Here is a 21,198-nt window from a genome sequence, read left to right on the forward strand (position 1 = left end):
TTTTTGCAACACACCAGAATACATAGTTTACATTCAGTAAACTTCATCACTTTTAACTCTACCATTTAGTGAGTTTTGAAAATGTGTAAAGTAGTTTACCATCATCTCAATAATAATAGAGAACATTTGTATCACCCTAACTCATCTTTCATGCCCCTTTGACGTCAATCCCACCGTTACCTCTGCCTTGGAAACCACTGATAGGTTTTCTCACAAGTGTCTTTTGAAGGACACAACTTATAAATTAGATGAAATACAGTCTATAAATATTTTCCCTTTGTGGTTTATGAATTTTGTGTTTGATTTAAAACATCTTTAGCTAACCCAAATTTGTTAACATTTTCTGTTTTCTTCTAGAAGTGTTAATAGTTTTATCACTTACATTTAGGTCTGATGCTTTAGTAGTTTGTGTGTTTCCAGGAACTTGCCGATTTCGTCAAAATTTTAAAATTTATTGCCTAGTATCATTAATAATATTCACTTATTATTGCATTAGTGTCTCTATGTAGGATCAGTAGCTGACTTCTGTCTTTTATTCCTAACTTTGTATTCTGTGTCTTCTCTTTTTTTATTTCCAATAAGTCTTCCTAAAAGTTAGTAATTCTTATTGATATTTTTTAGCTTTAGATTTCATTTATTTTTCTTCTATCAATTTTGGGTTGTCAATTTCATTGATTTTCTTGCTCTTTATTATTTCCTTTTTTCTGGTTACTTTGGGTTTGATTTGTTTTGCCTTCTTTTTCTCTTTTTTCATGTGGAAACTTAAAGCATTTATTTAAACCTGTTATTTTTTATAAGTATTTAATGTTATACGCATCCCTGTAGGCACCAATTTTATGTTATATTTATATATATGTATGTGCAGCATATTTTTAATGTTATATGTTTTACATGTTATTTTATATGTTATATTTGTCATTATTTTCCAAAATTGACTAATTTCTCTTTTCATGTTTTAATACTAATGGACTATTTAAAGGTGTATTGTTTCATTTCCAAATACTTGAGGGTTTCCATGCATCTGTTTAACTTGTAGTTTAATTGTGTTCAGAGAATATATTGTATAGTTGCTGTCCTTTTAAATTTATGGGGATGTGGCTTCTGGTCCAGCATGTGTTTCTGTCTGGTGCATGTGCTGTGTGTTGTTAGAAAGGACATGTATTCTGGTGTGTTGGGTGGGGTGATCTATGAAAGGTGGTCAAGTCGTTTGATAATAAAATGTTGCTCAATTGTTCCATTCCCTTACTAATTTTATGTCTACATTAAAAAAAATAAAATATTGAGAGAGTGCTGTTGAAATCTCCAACCCAAATTGTGGATTTATCTATTTTTCTTTCATTTTCTTATATGGCGCCTATAGTTAGTTCATACTTCTGATTCAGACTTAAATCCAATCTTATAATTTCTACCTTTTAAATTTGGAGTATTCAGTGTGACCCTAGAAATCGTTTGGCATACGTGTTGCTATTCTTTTATTTCTCCCATCTGTTCATTGTTCTTTTTTGGGGAAGTCTCTTTCTGCCTTCTCCTGTATTGACTGTTCTTGCTGTTTTTCACTTCAGATTCCCTTTTGGGTTAGCTCTGGTGCTTTGTCTTGTTTTGATAATGGTAGTATTTAACAACGATTTGTTGAGTTTCTGTCCAGTTCTAGACCCTGAGAAGGCAGCTGGACGTATACAACAGTCTTTCTCTTAGGTGGTTCATTCTATGCAGTTATAAAGAAGGCTTATAAGTGAAATTTCTTGTCAATGGAATAATTTACACATTTGTTGTCTCAAATTAATAGAAACTGTACTTAGAATAATAGGTGATATGCTGTAGAGACAGATGACCTAAGTTTGAATCTCAACTCTACCATTTAATAGTTATGTGATGCTAGACAAGTTTCATAACGTCTCTAAGCCTTAGTTTTTTCATCTGTATGATGGACATAATAATTGTGCCTATTTTATAAGGTTGTTTTAAGGAGTAAATGATATAATGCATGTGACTTAGCACAGCGTCAGTTAAGTAGCAGCTCTCAAGAATATTGCCTATAGTAGTAGTAACTTATATTTACATATCACCTGTAATATGGAGATAGCATTATATAGCTTTTATGATTGTTGTTAGAATGTAATGTTCTTAATGTTCAAAAAGTAATGTTGCCCTAACTGGTTTGGCTCAGTGGAGAGAGCGTTGGCCTGCGGACTAAAGGGTCCTAGATTCGATTCCGGTCAAGGGCACATGCCTGGGTTGTGGGCTCGATCCCCAGTGGGGGCCATGCAGGAGGCAGCCGATCGATGATTCCCTCTCATCATTGATGTTTCTATCTTTCTATCCTTCTCCCTTCCTCTCTGAAATCAATAAAAATATATATATCTTTTTAAAAGTAATGTTTATTATTTTTATTGTATTGATATTAAATGTTTCACAAATATCCCAGGTATTTCATATATATGCTAATAGATTTAAATATTTTAAACTACCTTGATAATTTTTGTCCTTTTAAAAGTATATTTTATTCTATAAAGAAAGAATCTATTAATATTTAAAGTGGTAGAACTGAGCAATCTCTACTTTAATCTTGTTGATATAATTTTAATATTAACATGAATGGTGGAATTGAGACTTAAAATAGAAATTATTTTAATTATAGAAGTAGATTTGGAATTAAAATTATTTTTAAAATAAGAACTATTTTTTATATGTATCACGTTATTAAATATTTTCATTTGGTGACTTTTAATCCCAGAAACTTTTCTTAACTTTTCTCTTTAATAATTGCCACCTCACAGCTACTTTTTCAGATATCAGGGATCTCGTTGGTGATCTAGAATTGCTTGTACATTTTCAGACATAGAGGAAGAAGGCAAGAAGCAGAGGAAAAGATATTTAGCTGGTAATTTATAGCTAACACAGTTACTACTGAACAAGTATTTTAGGGTTCAGTTGCCCTGTAGCATTTAAATTGTATTTTAAGAAATTTTATATTGAACTGTCATTAAAATATGGCATTTATATCTCATGTCTATATCACTATTCTTTCTGAAACTTCTAAGTGTAAATTTACATTACTTTGCATTAATTTTTCTGTGTGAAATGCATGGAAACTGAGCTCAGCTTGCGAAAAGAATAGACATTATCAGGAAGATGAGTAATAGGAATTACCTGCTAAATGTAAGAATATGTTTGTTTGGACTTATAACAGTAATTATTTAAATGTTTATTTTATACTGTAACTAATAATATTCCGATTGTGTAGACCAATAGTATTTGCTAGAGACTGAATATTTGTTTCTCCCCCAAAACTCCTGTTAAAACCTAATCCCCACTTGGAAGTGGGCCTTTGGTGATTAGGTCAGGAGGGTGGGGCCCTCATGAATGGGATTAGTGCCCTTATCAAAGAGAACTCAGTTCACTCTCCCAGTCCATCACCTGAGGACTCTGCAAAGACAGCCAGCCATGAACCCAGAAGCAGGTTCTCACCTGACAGTGAATCTGCTGGTGCCTTGATCTTGGACTTCCCAGCCTCCAGAACTGTGAGAAATACGTTTCTTTTGTTTATAAGCCCCTCAGTGTGTGGTGTTCTGTTATTGCCGTCAGAGCAGACGAAGACAGTATGCTGATTAGCTTCCCTGTGAGTGAGCTAGAGCCATTCTTTTCATCTTGGGTCTTTTTGTAAACCCAAGGGGTGTGTTAAGCAGCTTTATTTCACAGACTGCCATGTCTCATTGCTTAATTAATTAGTTGTCTTTAGGATACTCGGGTTCCCATTTCAGTTTATGTTATGATCATGAATGTAATGATTGAAATTAGTGAGACTTGTATTGAGCTTACTTTGCTATTCTCTAGCTCCCAATCTTTCCCAAAGGAATAACTGTGTAGGCAGTATTGGCAAGGAAAATAAGATAATTGAGTTTAAAATCTAAGACTGCAGTGATCATTCCCAGGACATTTTTAAAGTCCAGATCTTTCTTTTGGGGGAAATTTGTTGCATTAAGAATATAAATATTTTTTTCAAAATATAGCAACTTATTGTCAAAATAAGCATTCTTGGGTTTGTGATGAAATATAGACTTGTATATTAATAGTTTAAAATAATCTATTTACATTACTGAACTTCTACAGCATGGCTAAGCTCAACATAAAAAAAATGTAGTCCTTGCTTAAAGGAACTTAAATTTCTAAAGATATGCTCCTTGCTTGAACAGCAAGTAGCTTATTATTTTTAAATAAAAACAAAGTTATTCAGTTATTGTAAATGGTTTCTTGAAGTTTCTAATAAAAATACTGAACCTTCAAAACCTTATAAATAATTCTTTGGAAAGTAGCTTGGATTTAATTTTTCTCTTTGCAATACATATTTATTAAGCCTGTAATATGTGCCGCCTCTGGGGCGTGGTGCTGAGGAAGCAAAGCTACCGAGTACTTGCCTAGCTTTTGCTCTTCCCTGTGCCTCTGCCAGACAAAATAAATAAATAAATAAATAGAGTATTAAATTTGTCATGAGCCTAAATGAGTACTAGGATACACAATGCATTTATTAGAAACCATTGTGTAATTCTTATTGTAAAAGTAACAATGCGTATTCATTGCCGAGAACGTCAAAAAGCCAAATAGTTATTTCAGTTCAATTAAAAAATATTTATTGGTTGCTTGCTACAGCCAGTTACTGTGCTGTGTGCTCAGTACTTACTATATGATGTGAACAAGATGGATGGTCTCCACATAAAAGGAAAACGTAGTGTGCTGGGGAGCAGCTATTAAACAAATACAAGTAATTTTCAAGTTATAAAACGAGATAAAAACTACTCTAAATCTCACCATCTAGCAATAACTGCTATTACCATGTTAATACATTTTCCTATTTTTATACTGTATATGTATTTTCATTTTATTTAATATCATAAAATTCATATGCATCGTCTACTCATTAATTATGTAGAGGTACTATAATTTATTAAATCCCTACCAAATTTTTGAGCATTGAGATTGTTCCCATTGCGTATGTATGTATAATCGACTTACAGTAAAATGGACTCACTTTATTGACTTTTGACAAATATCTGTACATGGCGTCCTCGTTACAATAAAGACACAGAATATTCTTGTTGCCTCAGACAGTTCTGGCGTAAACCCGCATCCTCAGGAGGCCCGAGGCAGCCAATGATCCGCTCTCTGATGCTGAAGACTTGATTCACCGTTTCTAACATTTCTCAGAGACGGAGTCAGACAGCACACACTCTGTTGTGTCTGCTCCTTTCCCCGGCCTTATGTTTGGAGATTATGCATTTTGTTGCATTTCTCAGTAGTTTTCCTTTATTGCTGAGTCACCATCCATATGCATGGCTTGGCTCCACCAACATTTGCTCATCTGTCCGCTGGTGGTGGACATTTGGGTTGTCATATTTCCTATAAATATTCAATGTCATTTATATTGCTGCTATTCCATGTAGTTAATTCTACCAGCGTTTCCTTTTATGTCTTGTCTCACTTCTTTTCTGCTTGGAAAATCTTTCATCCTGAGATCTGAAAACTATTGATTCATATTTTCAACTTTTTTTAAAAAGCGTCATATTTTATATTTAACTATCTGAAATGTATGTTGTTATGATGTGAGATGAAAAGTCAATTTTACTTTTCTCCAAATTTGACCAACTATTGTATCACCATTTGTTAGTCATTTTTTTCTCATATACTTTGGCACACATTGTCATCATCAGTGTTGTCAGATACTAAATTTCTACAAAATAACCAGATTCTGGCTGTCTGATTTTATTGATCTTTTCGTTGGTGTGCCTCTTCCATATGAATTGTAGCTTTACGGTATAGCATCTCTCCATTTCCTTAGGCAAAAGTTTCCCTGAAAGCATTACTTAATATGTTGTAGCAGAAATCTTCCCTTTCAGTAATACGTTGGCTCATCTCATTCATTTTTTTCTGAAGGCGTCGCATACCATTTCTGCCTTTACATCTTCTCCTGAGCTCATCTAAGTATGACATCTCTTCCCTGGAAGGTAACTCATGACCTCGTTCCTGTGCCTGGTAAACGCTGATTCCTTCTGGAAACTTGCTTTTCCTTCCTTCTTCACGTGCATTCTTCTTTCCTCTTACACTTCTAGGACTCCGCCTCGGCGTCCTGCTCCCTTCTCCTGCCCTTATGTGTAGTGTTTCCTAAGATTCTGAGCTTATTCTATTTTAATTTCCTACTGAATTCCTGGGCTATCCCGTGCTGCCTTGGTTGTAACAATATCTATACTAAAAAATGGATAATATGCTGATTAGACCGGACATCTTCCGGACATCATTCCAGATGTCCTGGGTCCTGGGTGCCTGCGGGTGGCCCGAGGGAAGCCAGCCTGGGTCCCAGGTGCCTGCAGGAGGCCAGAGGAGGGAAGCAGCCCGGGTCCTGGGTGCCAGAGGGAAGCCGGTGCCAGCAGCCGGGGGAAGGAAGGCCTACTTTTGCACGAATTTTCATGCATCGGGCCTCTAGTCTTTATATAAATGACTCTCGTGTCTACCTCTATACCCTCGGGGCCCACTTTCAAAGCCGCGGTATCAAATGCATATTTATATGTTAACAGGTCAAACAAAATCCATTGCTCCTCTGTCCCCATTTTCTTCCTCAACACTGCTGGCTGTAACATCCACTCAATCGTCCACGGAAACCCCAACATTGTCACTCTCTCCCCTGACCCCAATGGTGCAGGCAAGTTCCCTCTGGAATTTTGACTCTTGAGCTGCTGTAGTTGAGGTCCCTCAGCTGTCGTTCAGCTCGTGTGTGACTTCTGATATTGTCAGATATTGTCCGACATGCCCATTCACTGATTTCAATGCGCTGTTTTATAACTAGCAGACTGTTCCGCGGAATTGCTCATATCGCTGGCTGTCCTAACCAAATCACAGTGTCCTTGCGGATTGCTACCACGTTCTCTCATGGTGTCAGCTTTTCACAGCAATTGCACTAACAGGTGCTGAGTGATGTTTTTGTTACAGTGTTTACCTGACTGTAGTCTCAGATCTGGTTAATTGATGCTCCAATGGCTGCCAGAGTTGTTGTTGTTTAATTATGCTAATTGTTTTAACCCAAAATTCTTTGACGCTTCTTATCTCAGAATAAATCTCGACCCCCATATCTTGGCACTCGAGGTCCTAAAAGATGTGGCCTCATCTTTTTTTTACCTAAATCCCGTCATTGCCTGGATTGTGGGTTATTCTTCAGCTGGGTGTGTTCCTTGTGTGTGTGTTTCTTGCCATTGTTTTATTTTTCTTTTTAGAATTAATTCTTTATCAAACATTGATTAGTTAACTACTATGTGCAGGTACTGTACTAGGCTGTGTTCAAAATACAAAGATGGATACAACTTGAATAGCAATCTTTGAAAGGCTTCCCTTATATTCTCCATTTGCGAAAAGTTCCATCCTTATTTGTGAAATATCCTCGGATCATCTCAATGAAGATGAATCATTCTTCGCCTCCAAATCATTTTTAATATCAGAAGTAGACAACGTATCACAGCTCTCTTGGATTTTATCTCTGCATGTGTCTCCTTTGAGTTGAATGTCTTGAGGTCAGGGATTGTCTCTACCAAGTACGTTCTCTCTTCTCTTCCCTGTGCCAACACAGGGACTTTAAAATAATTGATTGGAAACTTGTCTCAAAGCCAAGAAATGTAGAAAGTCAGGGAAGAGTTGTGTTACCAAAGCCAAGAACATGCTTCAGGAGAGGACGATGGGTGATGTGTAAGCTCCAGAACAGGAAGGAGGGGGTCCAGATGTAAGTAATCGGATTTGGCAATTAAGAGGTGCTTGGTTATCTTAACAAGAATAAGTTCCGTAGAGTAGCAAGGGCAGACTCAGAGGACAGCAGATTGAGAAATAAATAGAATTCTCCTTAAGTAAAAATTTTAGCATCTATTTTTATGGAAATTGGCTGGGAGACAAATCGAAGATGTGTGTGGTCTAAATAAAGATCTAGAATCCCGCATGCATTATGCTGATGTAGGGAGCATCCATAAGTTTTGTCCCGTAGATGAGTGGGTAGTAGGTTTGATGTTATTTTAAGAAAATTTATAAATTTAACCACTATTTTCATTCCATTAGAACGCTACCATAAATCTACAAATCTACATAGAGGGCACAGGTTCATTCATTAGTTAGTGATATTTTGAATAATGCATGGCAGAAATTATTTTGACCCAGAAATTGTTCAGAATGGTTTTACTGATGTTCCATGCTTCTGTCTACTCCCTGTCCTTGTTTGAATGGTAATGGATTGTGTATATATGCCTGTTCATATGCATTATATATTATAATACATAATATCATATATATATGTGTGTGTGTGTGTGTGTGTATATATATATATATATATCAGATTCCCCAATCACCTTCTCCATTAGCCTCTAGAAAAAAACACCCCTGAGGAATTGTATACATTAGTTTGATTTTTGGCATAGTATATTGGATTCCTGGTCTGACACAGTTAACATTTCTGCATTGAGAATGCCTTTTATATTTGATGGAGTGTCATAGATTTTATTTGACTTTTTATTGGCTTTTTTTTTCTTACTTGGAGTAAACATAAAATAATGATGGAGTCCCAGTCAGTAGCATCTTGGAGTTGATAAAATAGGGCAGTATGATAGAGCGTTAAAGCTTCGAGACTATCGACCTACTAGTTTAGCTTTGCTTTAACTAGGGTTGAGCTAGTTGTTTTTGGTGATACTAGTAGGTACGTGGTATTACCTGTCTCTCTTTATTGTGGCAGTGGGCTCGGCACAAAGTTTATGCCAATACAATGGCAGACTCCTCAGTGGAGGTGGAGGTGGGAGAGGGAGGACGGAATCTTAGGGCACCTCTTGTGTGTCACCTGAGTTACGGTTTGATGTGCGCGGCACAAATGTCGTCAACTGGACCTGTTAGGAATGTGTAGACGCGCTGGGAGTCCCTCATCCGTGGAAGGTATTGATTTCTGATCTTGCAGTCAAGGCTCACTTGTATCATCACAGGCGTGTGCGGAGCATCTGCCATGACACCTGGCTGTGTACTCAGCGCCGTCAACAAGCTCTCCTGCTCTTGGGTTTTCTTGGTCGAGTGAGATAGTCCAGCAGGGGTCCGTGTGCCTGACGCCTGCTCCTTCTCTACCTGGTCCCACTGGGAGATGGAGGAGGCAGCTTTATTGAGAGCTGACTGCATGGGGGCTGGGTGCTGGGCCGCCGAGGGCACCCAATACATACTTGTCGGCTGCCAAGTGGTGACTAGCTAAGGAGTGGCTGGGCTCACCGTGTATGTTTGTATGAGAAAAGATGGGTGCTGTGGCTCATTTTGAAAATAGAAAGAAGAGGCCTTGAGAATTACAAGGGGGACAGTGGGAGCTTCTCAGACGGCTGTGGGCATCACTACAGTAAAAACATATGCCTTACCGTTTCTCACCATAGAAAACACGGATGCAAACTGTGGGGACATTTCTAGAGGCCGCGTGACGGGTCAGCAGTCGTAGAACAGAGCAGGTCCTCACACATCAGCTTCAGCAAGTCAGCAGCCCTTCCTTTGAAATCAGATATAAATCGGGTCATTAAATAGAGCGACTACATCCCCGCTCGTGTGCATTTATTTTAATAATGCTCAACGCCTAATCCTGGGAAGAGTGAGGCAGCCGTAGAGCGAGGGGGGCACGCAGTCAGTGGCGCATCCCCCTTCCTCGGGTAACGGAAGGTTAAATGGGGAGCAAGCAGAATGCCTGCGGCAAGATGGGTGTATTGATTAAAACGCTGCTTTCGCAGAGCGCAGACCCCCCCTGGAAGCCTGGGCGAGAGAAGCCAGCTGCTGTCGAGGAGGCTGCGTGTCCGCGGAGAGTACACCCTCTATCATCACAATATGGCGAGGAGAGGTGTTTTATGTTTGTGTTAATTTCCCCACTAAATCAGTAATTATTACAATCCTGTCCCTGCTGTTTACCCCGCAGCTGTTTTTCCATTTGTCGAGAGAGCGGGTGTTCTCCGAGGACCGCACGCGCTTCTACGGCGCGGAGATCGTCTCGGCCCTGGACTACCTGCACTCGGGGAAGATCGTGTACCGGGACCTGAAGGTAAGAGAACGCACAGCAGCAATCCGCATTTGTTTTTGTAGGGGCTGTGGGGACAGACAAAGTAATTACAGAGTTACACAGCTCGGAGAAAAGCAGATTTGGTCGGGCAGAAAAGCATTCTGTGTAAGGATGTAGTTACCGCACCTGAGAGAAAATTGCATTCACTGCTATGTATGTCGTTCCTTTATGTCCAAGATTTTTTTAAAATATGTTTTTATTGCTTTCAGAGAGGGAGAGAGGGAGAGAGAGAAAGAGAGGGAGAGAGAGGGAGGGAGGGAGGAAGGGAGAGAGAGAGAGAGAGAGAGAGAGAGAAAAGCATCAATGATGAGAGAGAATCATGGATCAGCTGCCTCCTGCACGCCTCACACGGGGGATCGAGCCCGCAACCCAGGCATGTGCCCTGACCGGGAATCGAACCGTGACCTCCTGGTTCATAGGCTGACGCTCAACCACTGAGCCACACCGTCCTGACTATGTTCAAGATTTTGATGTATAAGAATTTCTGCTTGACTGCCCTGACTAAGTATGATCTACCAATAACAGTTTCATAACAGTTTCAGTTTTCTGTAAATGTTCTGGATAATGTTAAACATCTGATTAAAAGTCAAGTATCTATGCAAGTGACATTTGAAAAGAAGTTTCATTATGATAGTCTAACATCCGATGATGTATTATGAAGAAATTTTATAATAAATAAGACTTTATTGGAGGAGAATATGTGGTTTGATTTTGGTATTCACTTTTTTGGTGGATTAAACACCTGGAGCATTTAATATAGCGTGGCATTGGTTTCCTTTGCATTTTAAAAGGGGCTGCCATTGTTTTCTTGATCAGAGTGACTTTACTTCTCCAAGTTCCTCTCTGATGAGGCCTTTGGAGCAGCTCCGGGATTAACCCAGGACCTCCTGGTTCATAGGTCGACGCTCAACCACTGAGCCACGCGGGTCGGATAGGAAAGATGTTAGGCTTTGTGGCCCATGCAGTCCCTTTGCGGCTCCTCAACTCCGCCATCGCTGAGGGCAGCCAGACAGCACAGGAATGAGTGAGCCCGCCCGGGTTCCCGTGAAACTGGCCACCCAAACAGGCAGGAGGCCGATGTCACCCACGGGCCCGTGTCCTGAGCCCTGGAGTGGCTCCCCGAGGGCGCCAGTGATTCTTGTGACACCGTTGGGGATCACAGGGGCCGTGTCAAGGAAGGTTGTTCCGTGACATATTTTGTACAGATTCTAAATGTGACAGTCTTACTTTCTCAGTAAGTAAATCATATGTAGTAATCCTGACCCGTGAAAATTTGATACAGAATTGCTTTATTTACTAAGTACTAATTTATTTAAAATGTAATTTGGTTTGTAGGAACAGGGGTTATAGGCGTCTTTGATGAAACTGTTTGTATCTCCATATTGCGACATAAGGAAGAACCACAATTACCCGCCTCACTCCCGTCCCACCCTTCGTTAAATACCCATGATCCTTAAGAATCTAATTAGTTAAGCAGTTGTCTAGGTGACTTCAGAGTGTTCCTGTCATGTGCCTTTATGTTACGAGTAACCACCGTAAGGAGTAACCACCTCATAAAGACTTATTTTACGCGATGTCAGTGAACTATAGTGTGTGTGTTTGCATATTATAATTTATCGAAGTATAAAGAAGCGATAAGGTACTGTATTTAGGAGAGATGAACTATGGGATGATGGAACACCCAGGTCAGGGATGATGGACTACATGCCACAGGGGACCAGAGATGAACACAGATCAACGGCATAACTATGTCCTGAAGCTTCTTATGACCAGGACTGTGACAGAATGCAGCATCCCTGGATCTGATGTCTCCATGGCCAACTAATACCGTCATGTTTCAGTGTCTGGGATTTTTTTTAAAAAGAAATGGGTTATATGGCATAACAAAACTTGCAATGTATGTTAGATGGCATTTCCAAATTTACTTAGAAATAGTTAGCTCTTTTCTGCCTGGGTCACCTCCCCCCACTCCCACTTTGTATTTTGTGAATTCTGTTTGTAGGAAGAAGGCGGGGACTTCCTAGATTTAAGGAAATCATAATTTTGAAGTAGTTGGTAACATACCCAAAGCATTTAAAGCTGGAAGGTAGAATTCTTAGCCTAAAGAAACAAAGTAAAGAATGCCAGCATTGATTGAAGCATGGCATCATTGAGATGGTCTTGGTCAATATTGGCCATTAACTATGTTACTACCCATTAACCCTGTTACCGTGAATATAGCGGTGCATTGACATTCATTAATATGATATGCATTGCTCCATCCTTTCTGATGATGGAAAGACTGAATTTATTATGTTAGATTATGTTAAACATCCATTATGTTAAATTGCAACATAAAGAACCTATTTATATATGACTGTGAGTCATGCACTTACCATATACCTAGACCACTCACTTTACTAGACAATTACGTGATCTCTGTTAAGTTCATTTTTAAAAATAAAACCTCACCTCACTTAAAAGGCTAAGTAACTGTACAAAATGGGGCAGAAACCATATAAATGTACCCCAAGGAGAATACATGCAGTGCAGACAGCAAAACATTAGAAGTTCATGCAAATGTTACCTGGATCCGTAGGGCACAGGGTTGCACAGATTAGAGGGAGATCCTTGAGTTGGTATCATAGAAGTTGAGAGCTGACCCATGGTTAAGTCACTAGAAGCCTCGTAAGTGACTTACAGTCATGGGTAAGTTGGTGACATCGTCAAGATTATTGGAGCCCATGAATCCTCTCTCCGGTCTAATGTTCTTTTCATTACATCATTCTAGAGTTGAGATGAGATCTAGATGGGGGGATGCACTGAGAACTCCGGGAGATCTTCGTAAACCTAAAATTCAAATACAGTTGCCGAAGATAAGAGAATAAATGTTTTAAATATATTTATACCAGATGTATTTAAAAAACAGCATCACCAAAAACTGGTTTAGGGATCCACTTGGATCCGGCTCAGAGTTGCCTCTGTCATCATCTTTCTAATGACCTTGTGTTCATTCAAATACATTTAGATGATTTCTAGGATTCAGTGATGGCACAGAGGGTGGGTTCAGAGAATCTCTTACCACCACCTCCCAGTCCCCATCAGTTCCCCGACATTCACCCCAAATAAACGCCCATTCCAAGCAAAAACAGCCCGCTGGCTTCACACACTGAGTCCCCAGACACAGCGCCCAACTCCACTGCTACCCAGACAGCCCCTCCGGATCCCTCTTTTATAGAAAATTTACGCCAGGGCTACTAGGAACCTCTCCCATCTCAAAAATTAAATTGTACTGTTGGGCTGTGTTCCTAGTTTGTAGCAAATTCTTCAATAGCTTAGCAGCCCAGGTGGGGCCTTCGCTGAAGCCTTCGTAGCCTGGGAAGGGCGGAGCGAAGAAGTGTTTCCCACCCAGGGTGTCCGCCCTCTCTAATTCCAGGGCCATTAGGTTCCTGCAGGTCAGCGTGGGCACCGTTTGGCACTTGATACCCATGAGCCTGGTCTGCAGAGTGCAGAGGGCGAGTGCTCACGGCGGCCTTGGGCCTGCGCAGTCTCGGTGCAGCACTGAGTTTGGTGCCATTGTGCTGAAGTGGGTGTAAGAGTGAGTGAAGGAGCTGTTTGCTTATACTGTTTGACAGCCATCAGAGCCCTGAGGAGCTGCTGTTTCCATCCCTTCGTTTCGTCTCACTGTCCGCCATTTAAATACAATGATACCTAAAAGATATAGTCACATATATTAGGATACTCTATTTAAAAGTTTAAAAGCATTTAAACCTTCTAATAGCTACCTTGGCATGTCTGAGAGCAGAGCTTGCCAGCCTGCGTGCCACGGCGGCCGCCCTCAGCCCACAGGTGGTTAGGGGAGCCTCGAGCCAGTCACTCCCGGCCTCCAGCAGCCTGTGCACTGACCCTGGTCCTCCCCACAGATTCCATCTCCTGTTGTACCAGGAAGAGCGGTGCAGGTGTGAGAAGCCCCGCAGAAAACACAGCTTCGGGTTTTTAGAGTCTCATTGTCTTCCGGGTCCCTCCCAGCAAGAGCAGAAGGGCCGTAGTGCTTTCTTGCTACAGTTTCCTGTGCACAGAGAGCAGAGGGCGAAGATTTCCAGCGCTCACATGTTCGCATTCAGACCCTGAACCAAGACCCTCCGTCACATATGCCTGTCCCCTCCAACTGGGTAGAAATGTCGCCTTGTTATGGGGACTCCATGAGGTACATTGTCTAATATTTTTTCTCTCCTCGAAGTGCGCGCTGCTCTGAACGGTTAGATGACAACCCTGTGATGTGAGTAGTCGGCATAACCAGATTTCTAAGACATAATGTTCTCTCTCCAGCTCCCCGTTTGTCTCCATCATTGCTTTTGCCAGTGGGTGCACCCGTTAAGCATGAGCGTAATGCTGTGTAAACCAGGACTGACTGTGGCGATAAAACAGATGCGCTGAGGTTCATCCGGGGAGAGAACCTGGCCGGTCAGCGACAGTGTGCATGTTGCAGTTTGTGGCTAACAGAAGGAAGAGGAAAGCCAGGATGTTGAGGAGAGAGAACCAAGGGGAGATCGTTGGTAGATGCGTGCACCCCTTCTTTACATAGTGGCAGCGCTCCGAGGGCTGGGAATCCTGTGTACGTCAGTGTTAGGTGCGTTAGGAAGTAACGCCCGGTGTTCCGCTCTGTCCAGGTCTGTGATCTGCTTGGAAAGGACTTCCAGGTGATTGATTCCGCGCATCCTCCACAACACTGATGATTCTATTGATTGATTGATTGATTGATTTCAGAGAGGGAGAGAAAGATAGAAACATCAATGATCAGAGAGAATCATTGATCGGCTGCCTCCTGTACGCCACATACTGGGGATCGAGCCCGCAACCCCTGGGCATGTGCCCTGACTGGGAAAGGAGTCATGACTTTCTGGTTCAATAGATCCATGTTCAACCACTGAGCCATGCCAGCCAGGCTCACGAATGGCCCTTATATGTTCCAGAGAGTTGTTATGCATCTGTGTAAAACACCTATTTTAACAAGACTGGATATTGAATTACCCTGGCTTATCCTATACACTGGATCCAGGTTGTTTTTTTTAAGGTGATGCATGTCTGACTGTCATTCATACTGTTGGGGGATGAGTTGTTTCTGTCATCCCTGCTCAGCAAAGTGATATTTCAGGACGGTGAGAGTAGAAAAATAGTTGATGGGAAAAGGTGAACACTATTGTACAATAACTGGCTTTAAAGTTATGAAATATTTGTTTTGTTTGTTTATGCAAAAGAAATTATTGCATATTGAGACGTGTTTTTGCCTAAGTCACTGAGCTGTCAAAAGTGTTTCATAGGGTTTTGTTCTTGAACTTTCTTCTTTCCTTTAAAAAAAGTGTTATCTAGATAAGCACACACCATTCTAATAATTTACACATCGACCATTACATGCTATCCTAATAAAAGCCCTAACGGCAGAACAACCAGAATGACCGGTCGACCAATCACTATGATGCACACTGACCACCAGGGGGCAGGCACTCAATGCAGGAGCTTCCCCCTGGTGGTCAGTGTGCTCCCACAGTGGCTGGCCGGGATGAGCTGTGCTCCCACAGTGGCCTGCCTCTAGTGTTTAATAATGATCAATACATTCATTGAATGCTTCCAGTGTGTTAAGTTCTGGAGTCAGTCTCTCATTTAATTCTCAAAACAATCACATTCTGTTGCTACTGTTACTTGCCTCTGGTTTATAGATGAAGTTGAGGCACATACAAGTCAATAGCCCAAGGCCACACAGTGAGAAGGGGTATAGCTTGAATTTACGTGTGAGTTCACTAACTTGACCCCACACTCTTTTTTTTAAAATATATTTTATTGATTTTTTACAGAGAGGAAGGGAGAGGGATAGAGAGTTAGAAACATCAATGAGAGAGAAGCATTGATCAGCTGCCTCCTGCACACCCCCTACTGGGATGTGCCTGCAACCAAGGTACATGCCCTTGACCGGAATCGAACCTGGGACCCTTCAGTCCGCAGTCCGACGCGCTATCCAGTGAGCCAAACCAACTAGGGCGACCTCACACTCTTATTCATTGTGCTCTTACTGCCTCCACGCAGTGTGCTGTCACCCCGCCATCACGCCCCTCACCCCACCTCTCAATAACTCCTAAGGCTGACCTTATTGCTTCCTGAACCATTGTAATATTTTAAAGCTGATTCATAAGACAAGGAGGATGGCCTGGTTTGCCCAGGAAACCCCCTTATGTTCTGGGCAAACTGGAACTCTCAGCCACCTTCAATCTATTCCTTTCCCAACCCTGTCCCTACACCTCATTTCATTCCTCATCCTTCAGGCCTTGGTGTGAGGCTCAGAGATGAGATCTGAGGGTGGAGAATTACTTATGAGCCAGGATTTAAACTACATGACAAAGGAGCCTGGTCCAAATGTGGAGGAATAGTGCATGCTGCCATGCTTCCACGCATGCTTCCCCATGCACATGAGGCATAGAGAGGGCAGGGGGGCCCCACCAAACCAGGCTGGGAGTGGGAAGGAACGGAGTAGATAGTACATTCACATTTTATGCAGTAATATCATTTGGAGATTTTATAAGAATTTTTTATGTATTGGTAAAACAGATTTATTAAATATTTTTAAAAGATTATACAGCATTTGAAGAACTTAAGTGGGTTTTATTTGTATATACTATAACACATTCCTACATTTAAGCCATCAGCATCTTCTTAAAAATTAACAGCAGGACATGTATGTTTTTATTCAACAAAACAACAGACCCTCCAGTATATACGTCCCTTTCTCATTACAGCAAGCTCGCAGAGGGAGCAAGGAAAAGGGAAAAGGGAGAAGACTGGAAGCATGAAGAAGAGATGGACTCGTTGTCATTTATGCAAATTAGGCTTTACTTTTAGGTTCCAGCTAGTAGAGAAGCATATGGAAGGTGCAATATTTCTGAATTTAGATAAAATGCAAGAACTTTTATTTTGTGAAAAGCTCAGCAGCATCACTTCTCTGAACTCTATGCCATAAAGGAAGCGTGTATGTAGCATGTAGATCAGCCAGGCAGCACAGTGAGAACCACACCTGAGGACATGTCTGTCTGGTCTTCCCTTGAGTGAACTCAGCTTGCTTTACTGTATTGAGTTTCTGGTTTATAAGACATTGGATGGTATAACAGTATGATGTCATCCCATTTTATATGCAGTCATTTCTGTTCATATATAGCAGCGGTTCTCAACCTGTGGGTCGCGACCCCTTTGGGGGGTCGAACGACCCTTTCACAGGGGTCGCCTAAGACCATCCTGCATATCAAATATTTACATTACAATTCATAACAGTAGCAACATTACAGTTATGAAGTAGCAACGAAAATAATTTTATGGTTGGGGGTCACAACATGAGGAACTGTATTTAAAGGGCCAGAAGGTTGAGAACCACTGATATGGGGTTCTGTTTTGAATTGGATATTGACTTCAGAGTTCAGGTAAGCACGTGCATAGATCATCACACTAAGGAGTAGAATAAATTGCCTACTTGTTTAATCAGTTAATTTTCATTCATTCTGTTAATAATTTCTCACGTGTGTTTGTATCTACATGAGTGGGTGAGGCTAGGCCCCATGTCTGTGAGGCTATATGATCACAGCTCAGAACTATACGTATCTATGTGTGATGACAATCATAACTTTGGGTTCAAAATAGGAGAGAAAAATGATGTTATCGGTGTTATTTTTAATGATATTGGCTTTGCACAAACTTCTTCTACGCTGGCATGTCATAATTTTCACTTGAGGCAGATGATCTTGCTACTTATCCTTAGTTAAATCTTTGAGATTCTCTTGGGTGTGTTTTCATTAATGGCTTCAAAGAGATCCCAATTATATATTTGTGCTATATATTTTCATTAACTGTTGACCGACTTTGACATTCTTGACCTTTTTATGTTTGAAAGGGTTGGTATTTCTTTATCACAAAGAACTACAAAAGAGGATATACCACCTTACCTTTCAAAATACGATTTAGGTTTGATTTGCAACCACCACCAAAAAACATTTCTGTAAGTGACTATTTTATAATAGCAATAGATTCCCAAGAGAAAGTGTTGAAAACCATCTGTGTGTATCCAGAAAAAGATACTCATCTCTTTGGGATTATTTAGGTCACAATTTATTTACATAAAAAGAGGATTGGTTTTTGCTTTGAAAAATTAGGTGAGCTTTAGTTCTCAGAACTTACACAATAATGGCTCTGACTCCCATTGGAGTAAAAAATCAATAATTTCATCATCAAAATATTTGATAAAACATGTTTCTTTTTATATTGGAATTACGAAGCTTCAGGATTTGTGAGTCCTGAAAGTTCTTTTAACAACTATGTCCTCTTTCCAAAATCTCTTGCTCAGCATTCATAATTGTTTCTAAACTGTTTTCCTAGATTTGAGGGCTGTAGAATAATCATGCCATTTTTCTTCCTATGCAGTTGGAGAATTTGATGCTGGATAAAGATGGCCACATAAAAATCACAGATTTCGGACTTTGCAAAGAGGGGATCACAGACACGGCCACCATGAAGACCTTCTGTGGGACCCCGGAGTACCTGGCGCCAGAGGTGGGCGGGGCTCCGTTCAGACAAAAAGGGAACATTGACATAATGCTCGCACAGGAGACATTTCAGCATGAACAAAACTTGCAGTTCCTACTATTTTTACCTGAATTTCAACATGAATCAAATCTATTTTTCTTCCACTGTTTAACATGATATTATAGGGCAAGGATATATATTTAAATTAAATGTTATAAACTTGATGAACATAAAGGTACGAACTCTAGTAGAGTAAGTCCATATTTAGTTGGCCATATCCATTTAATGTTTTGATTAAGCCTTTTTTGATTCATTTATTAAAACAGAATAATTGGATGACTTGGAAAATGTTTACAGTTCTATAAACCATTGGGATTTTCCTTGGAAACAAAGACACTGATCATTTGGATTTGAGGTGCTGTGGGTTTTTGTAATTATTAGGAAGTATTTCACTAGGAGGGTTCATGAAATGACAGCAGCTCCCACTGACGACCCCACGCAGAGGGCCCGGGAGACTGGCTTTCTTTGTTTATCCGCAGGCATAGATTGTGCGTCTGCTGTGTAGGGGGTGTTTTCCTGAGTGATGTGGCTACAGGAACAAAACACAAAGGACAGTGCTCTCAGGGAACTCGCTCTGGAATAGGGTTGGGAACACTCATGCAAAGCACACTTTTTGTTTCTCTGGAGTTCAGTTTCCCTGCTGTCCATTTGCCTTGGATGATGTTATCCCATTTTTGGAATAACAAAATTAGTTGTGTCACAATTAGGGAAAATTATTTCTGAAGGAGATAAATACATCTCATTTTAAAAGCAGAGGATCAAAGAAACAAAGATATTGTTCTATATGAAAATGTCGTCAACTGGAGAACAAAACCAAGAACATAATGTGAGAAGAGCCTAATTGTTTCTAAATAGAAAGTTTATAATTTCTAAGAAATTATCCATTTCTTCTTAAAGACAAGTAAGAAAAAGACAAATATATATACATAAATTTTAATATTGCAGAAGTCTGGTCTTTAAAAGCAGTTTACATATCCATAGCTGTTACAAACTGATTCATAATTAAAATCTTGCCCCTCATTTTTATTGGGGAGAATGATCATTGTAGTTACTGTCTGAGAATGACAAATCTCGAAGCAACTAACTTCTCATCAACTTAATTCTTATATTTAAGTTTTTTTGTCAAACACATGTTTGTTACACCGGGATAATTTTGAATGTGTTCACTCTTTTAAAAGCAAGCATCTAAGTTCCTCTGGTCTTGGATGTGAATCGTTTCACTAAGAACACTCATTCATTCACTAAGGAAATACTCATTGAATATTCATTAGGTGTCATGCATTATGTTAGGTACTGGGAATACAAAGATGGTAAGAAGTGGTTTTTGTCCTCAAGTATCTTAGTGTTTACTAAGGTGACAAGCTGTGGAGAATAATGATTACTGTGCAAACAGTAATTGCTGTACTGGAGTTCCGTAGGGTGTGGCGGGATTAAAGGAGAGACATGTGAGCCTATGAGGAGGGAGCAGGAAGAGAGGAGGCAGGACACGTGGATCGGGTGGGAATGCAGAGTTAGGTTGGGTCTCGTGAAGAAGGGAAAACCACTTTGCAATTGAGAGCAAGGCAACACTGATTAGATGGTCAGTTAGGGGGGGATTGGCAAGAGCTGGCTCTCGCCTTACTTGACACGGTGTCTGTCACCTTTTTGAACCCGGAAATTTCTAGTACTTCCCTTTGTTAATGCCAGCCTTTTCTTTAAATAAAAAATTTTTTTTTATTGATTTCAGAGAGAGGGAGAGAGAGATAGAAACATCGATGAGAGAGAAACATCGATCGGCTTCCTCCTGCACGCCCCCTACTGGGGATCGAGCCTGCAACCCAGGCCTGTGCCTTGACCATGAATGGAACTGGTCCCCTCCTGGTGCATGGGCTAATGCTCAACCACTGAGCCACACAGGCCGGGCGCCAGACTCCTCTTGAGGGCATAGAAGTCGGAGTTGTGTATCAGACCTGGATACAGTGTTGGCTCTGGTGACCGGCTCCCCGTCAGCATTTCCCCTCCTCTTGCTGTAGACTTGTTCCCCTTTCTGTACCTTCTCCATTGTCTTATCTGCTGGAAATGCTTTGCTGTGTAAAGACAGGTGAAAGGCATTTAAAAGATGCTTCAAAAAGACTGTGCAAAGTCAGCTCAAACCGATTAATTGGGCTATGTAGCAGATTCATCGCTGATTTTTAAGTAAACTTAAGTTTTAAATGAACTTAAGTTTCTTCTGTGGCAAAGACCGCCAGAAAAGATATGTGTTATAGTGTAAAAATGCCATTTGTTGAAAAAGGAATATTTTTAAAATATTTGTTCTCAGGTCTTTTGATGAAGAATTATAGATCTTTAGTGTTACAGGGTGGGGGAGGCTGGGAATAATGTATTTTTCAAGAGATTGCAGAAATGCAGTCTTAGTAGTAAAACAAACTATGCATTTGGTGAGTTACAGCTCAAAAAATGCACTTGCACACAGAGTTATAAATGAATGTGTTTTCGCTCCTACTGCCACTGGAAGGAAATAAACTTGACCT

At 40.4% G+C, this 21,198-nt stretch overlaps 1 protein-coding gene across 1 annotated transcript in view; it reads left to right on the top strand.

Annotated features, from left to right (window-relative positions):
- The window catches only part of AKT3 (v-akt murine thymoma viral oncogene homolog 3), an 86,257-nt gene that overhangs the window by 41,520 nt on the left and 23,539 nt on the right, over nucleotides 1–21,198 (top strand). The window contains exons 7-8 of the mRNA XM_005864513.2: nucleotides 9,950–10,072; nucleotides 18,527–18,655. Coding sequence (XP_005864575.1) covers nucleotides 9,950–10,072; nucleotides 18,527–18,655 — 252 coding nt within the window. The remainder of the gene's footprint in view (nucleotides 1–9,949; nucleotides 10,073–18,526; nucleotides 18,656–21,198) is intronic.

This window comes from Myotis brandtii, unplaced genomic scaffold (genome assembly GCF_000412655.1).
Source record: "Myotis brandtii unplaced genomic scaffold, ASM41265v1 scaffold1873, whole genome shotgun sequence".
NCBI classification, from domain to species: Eukaryota; Metazoa; Chordata; class Mammalia; order Chiroptera; family Vespertilionidae; genus Myotis; species Myotis brandtii.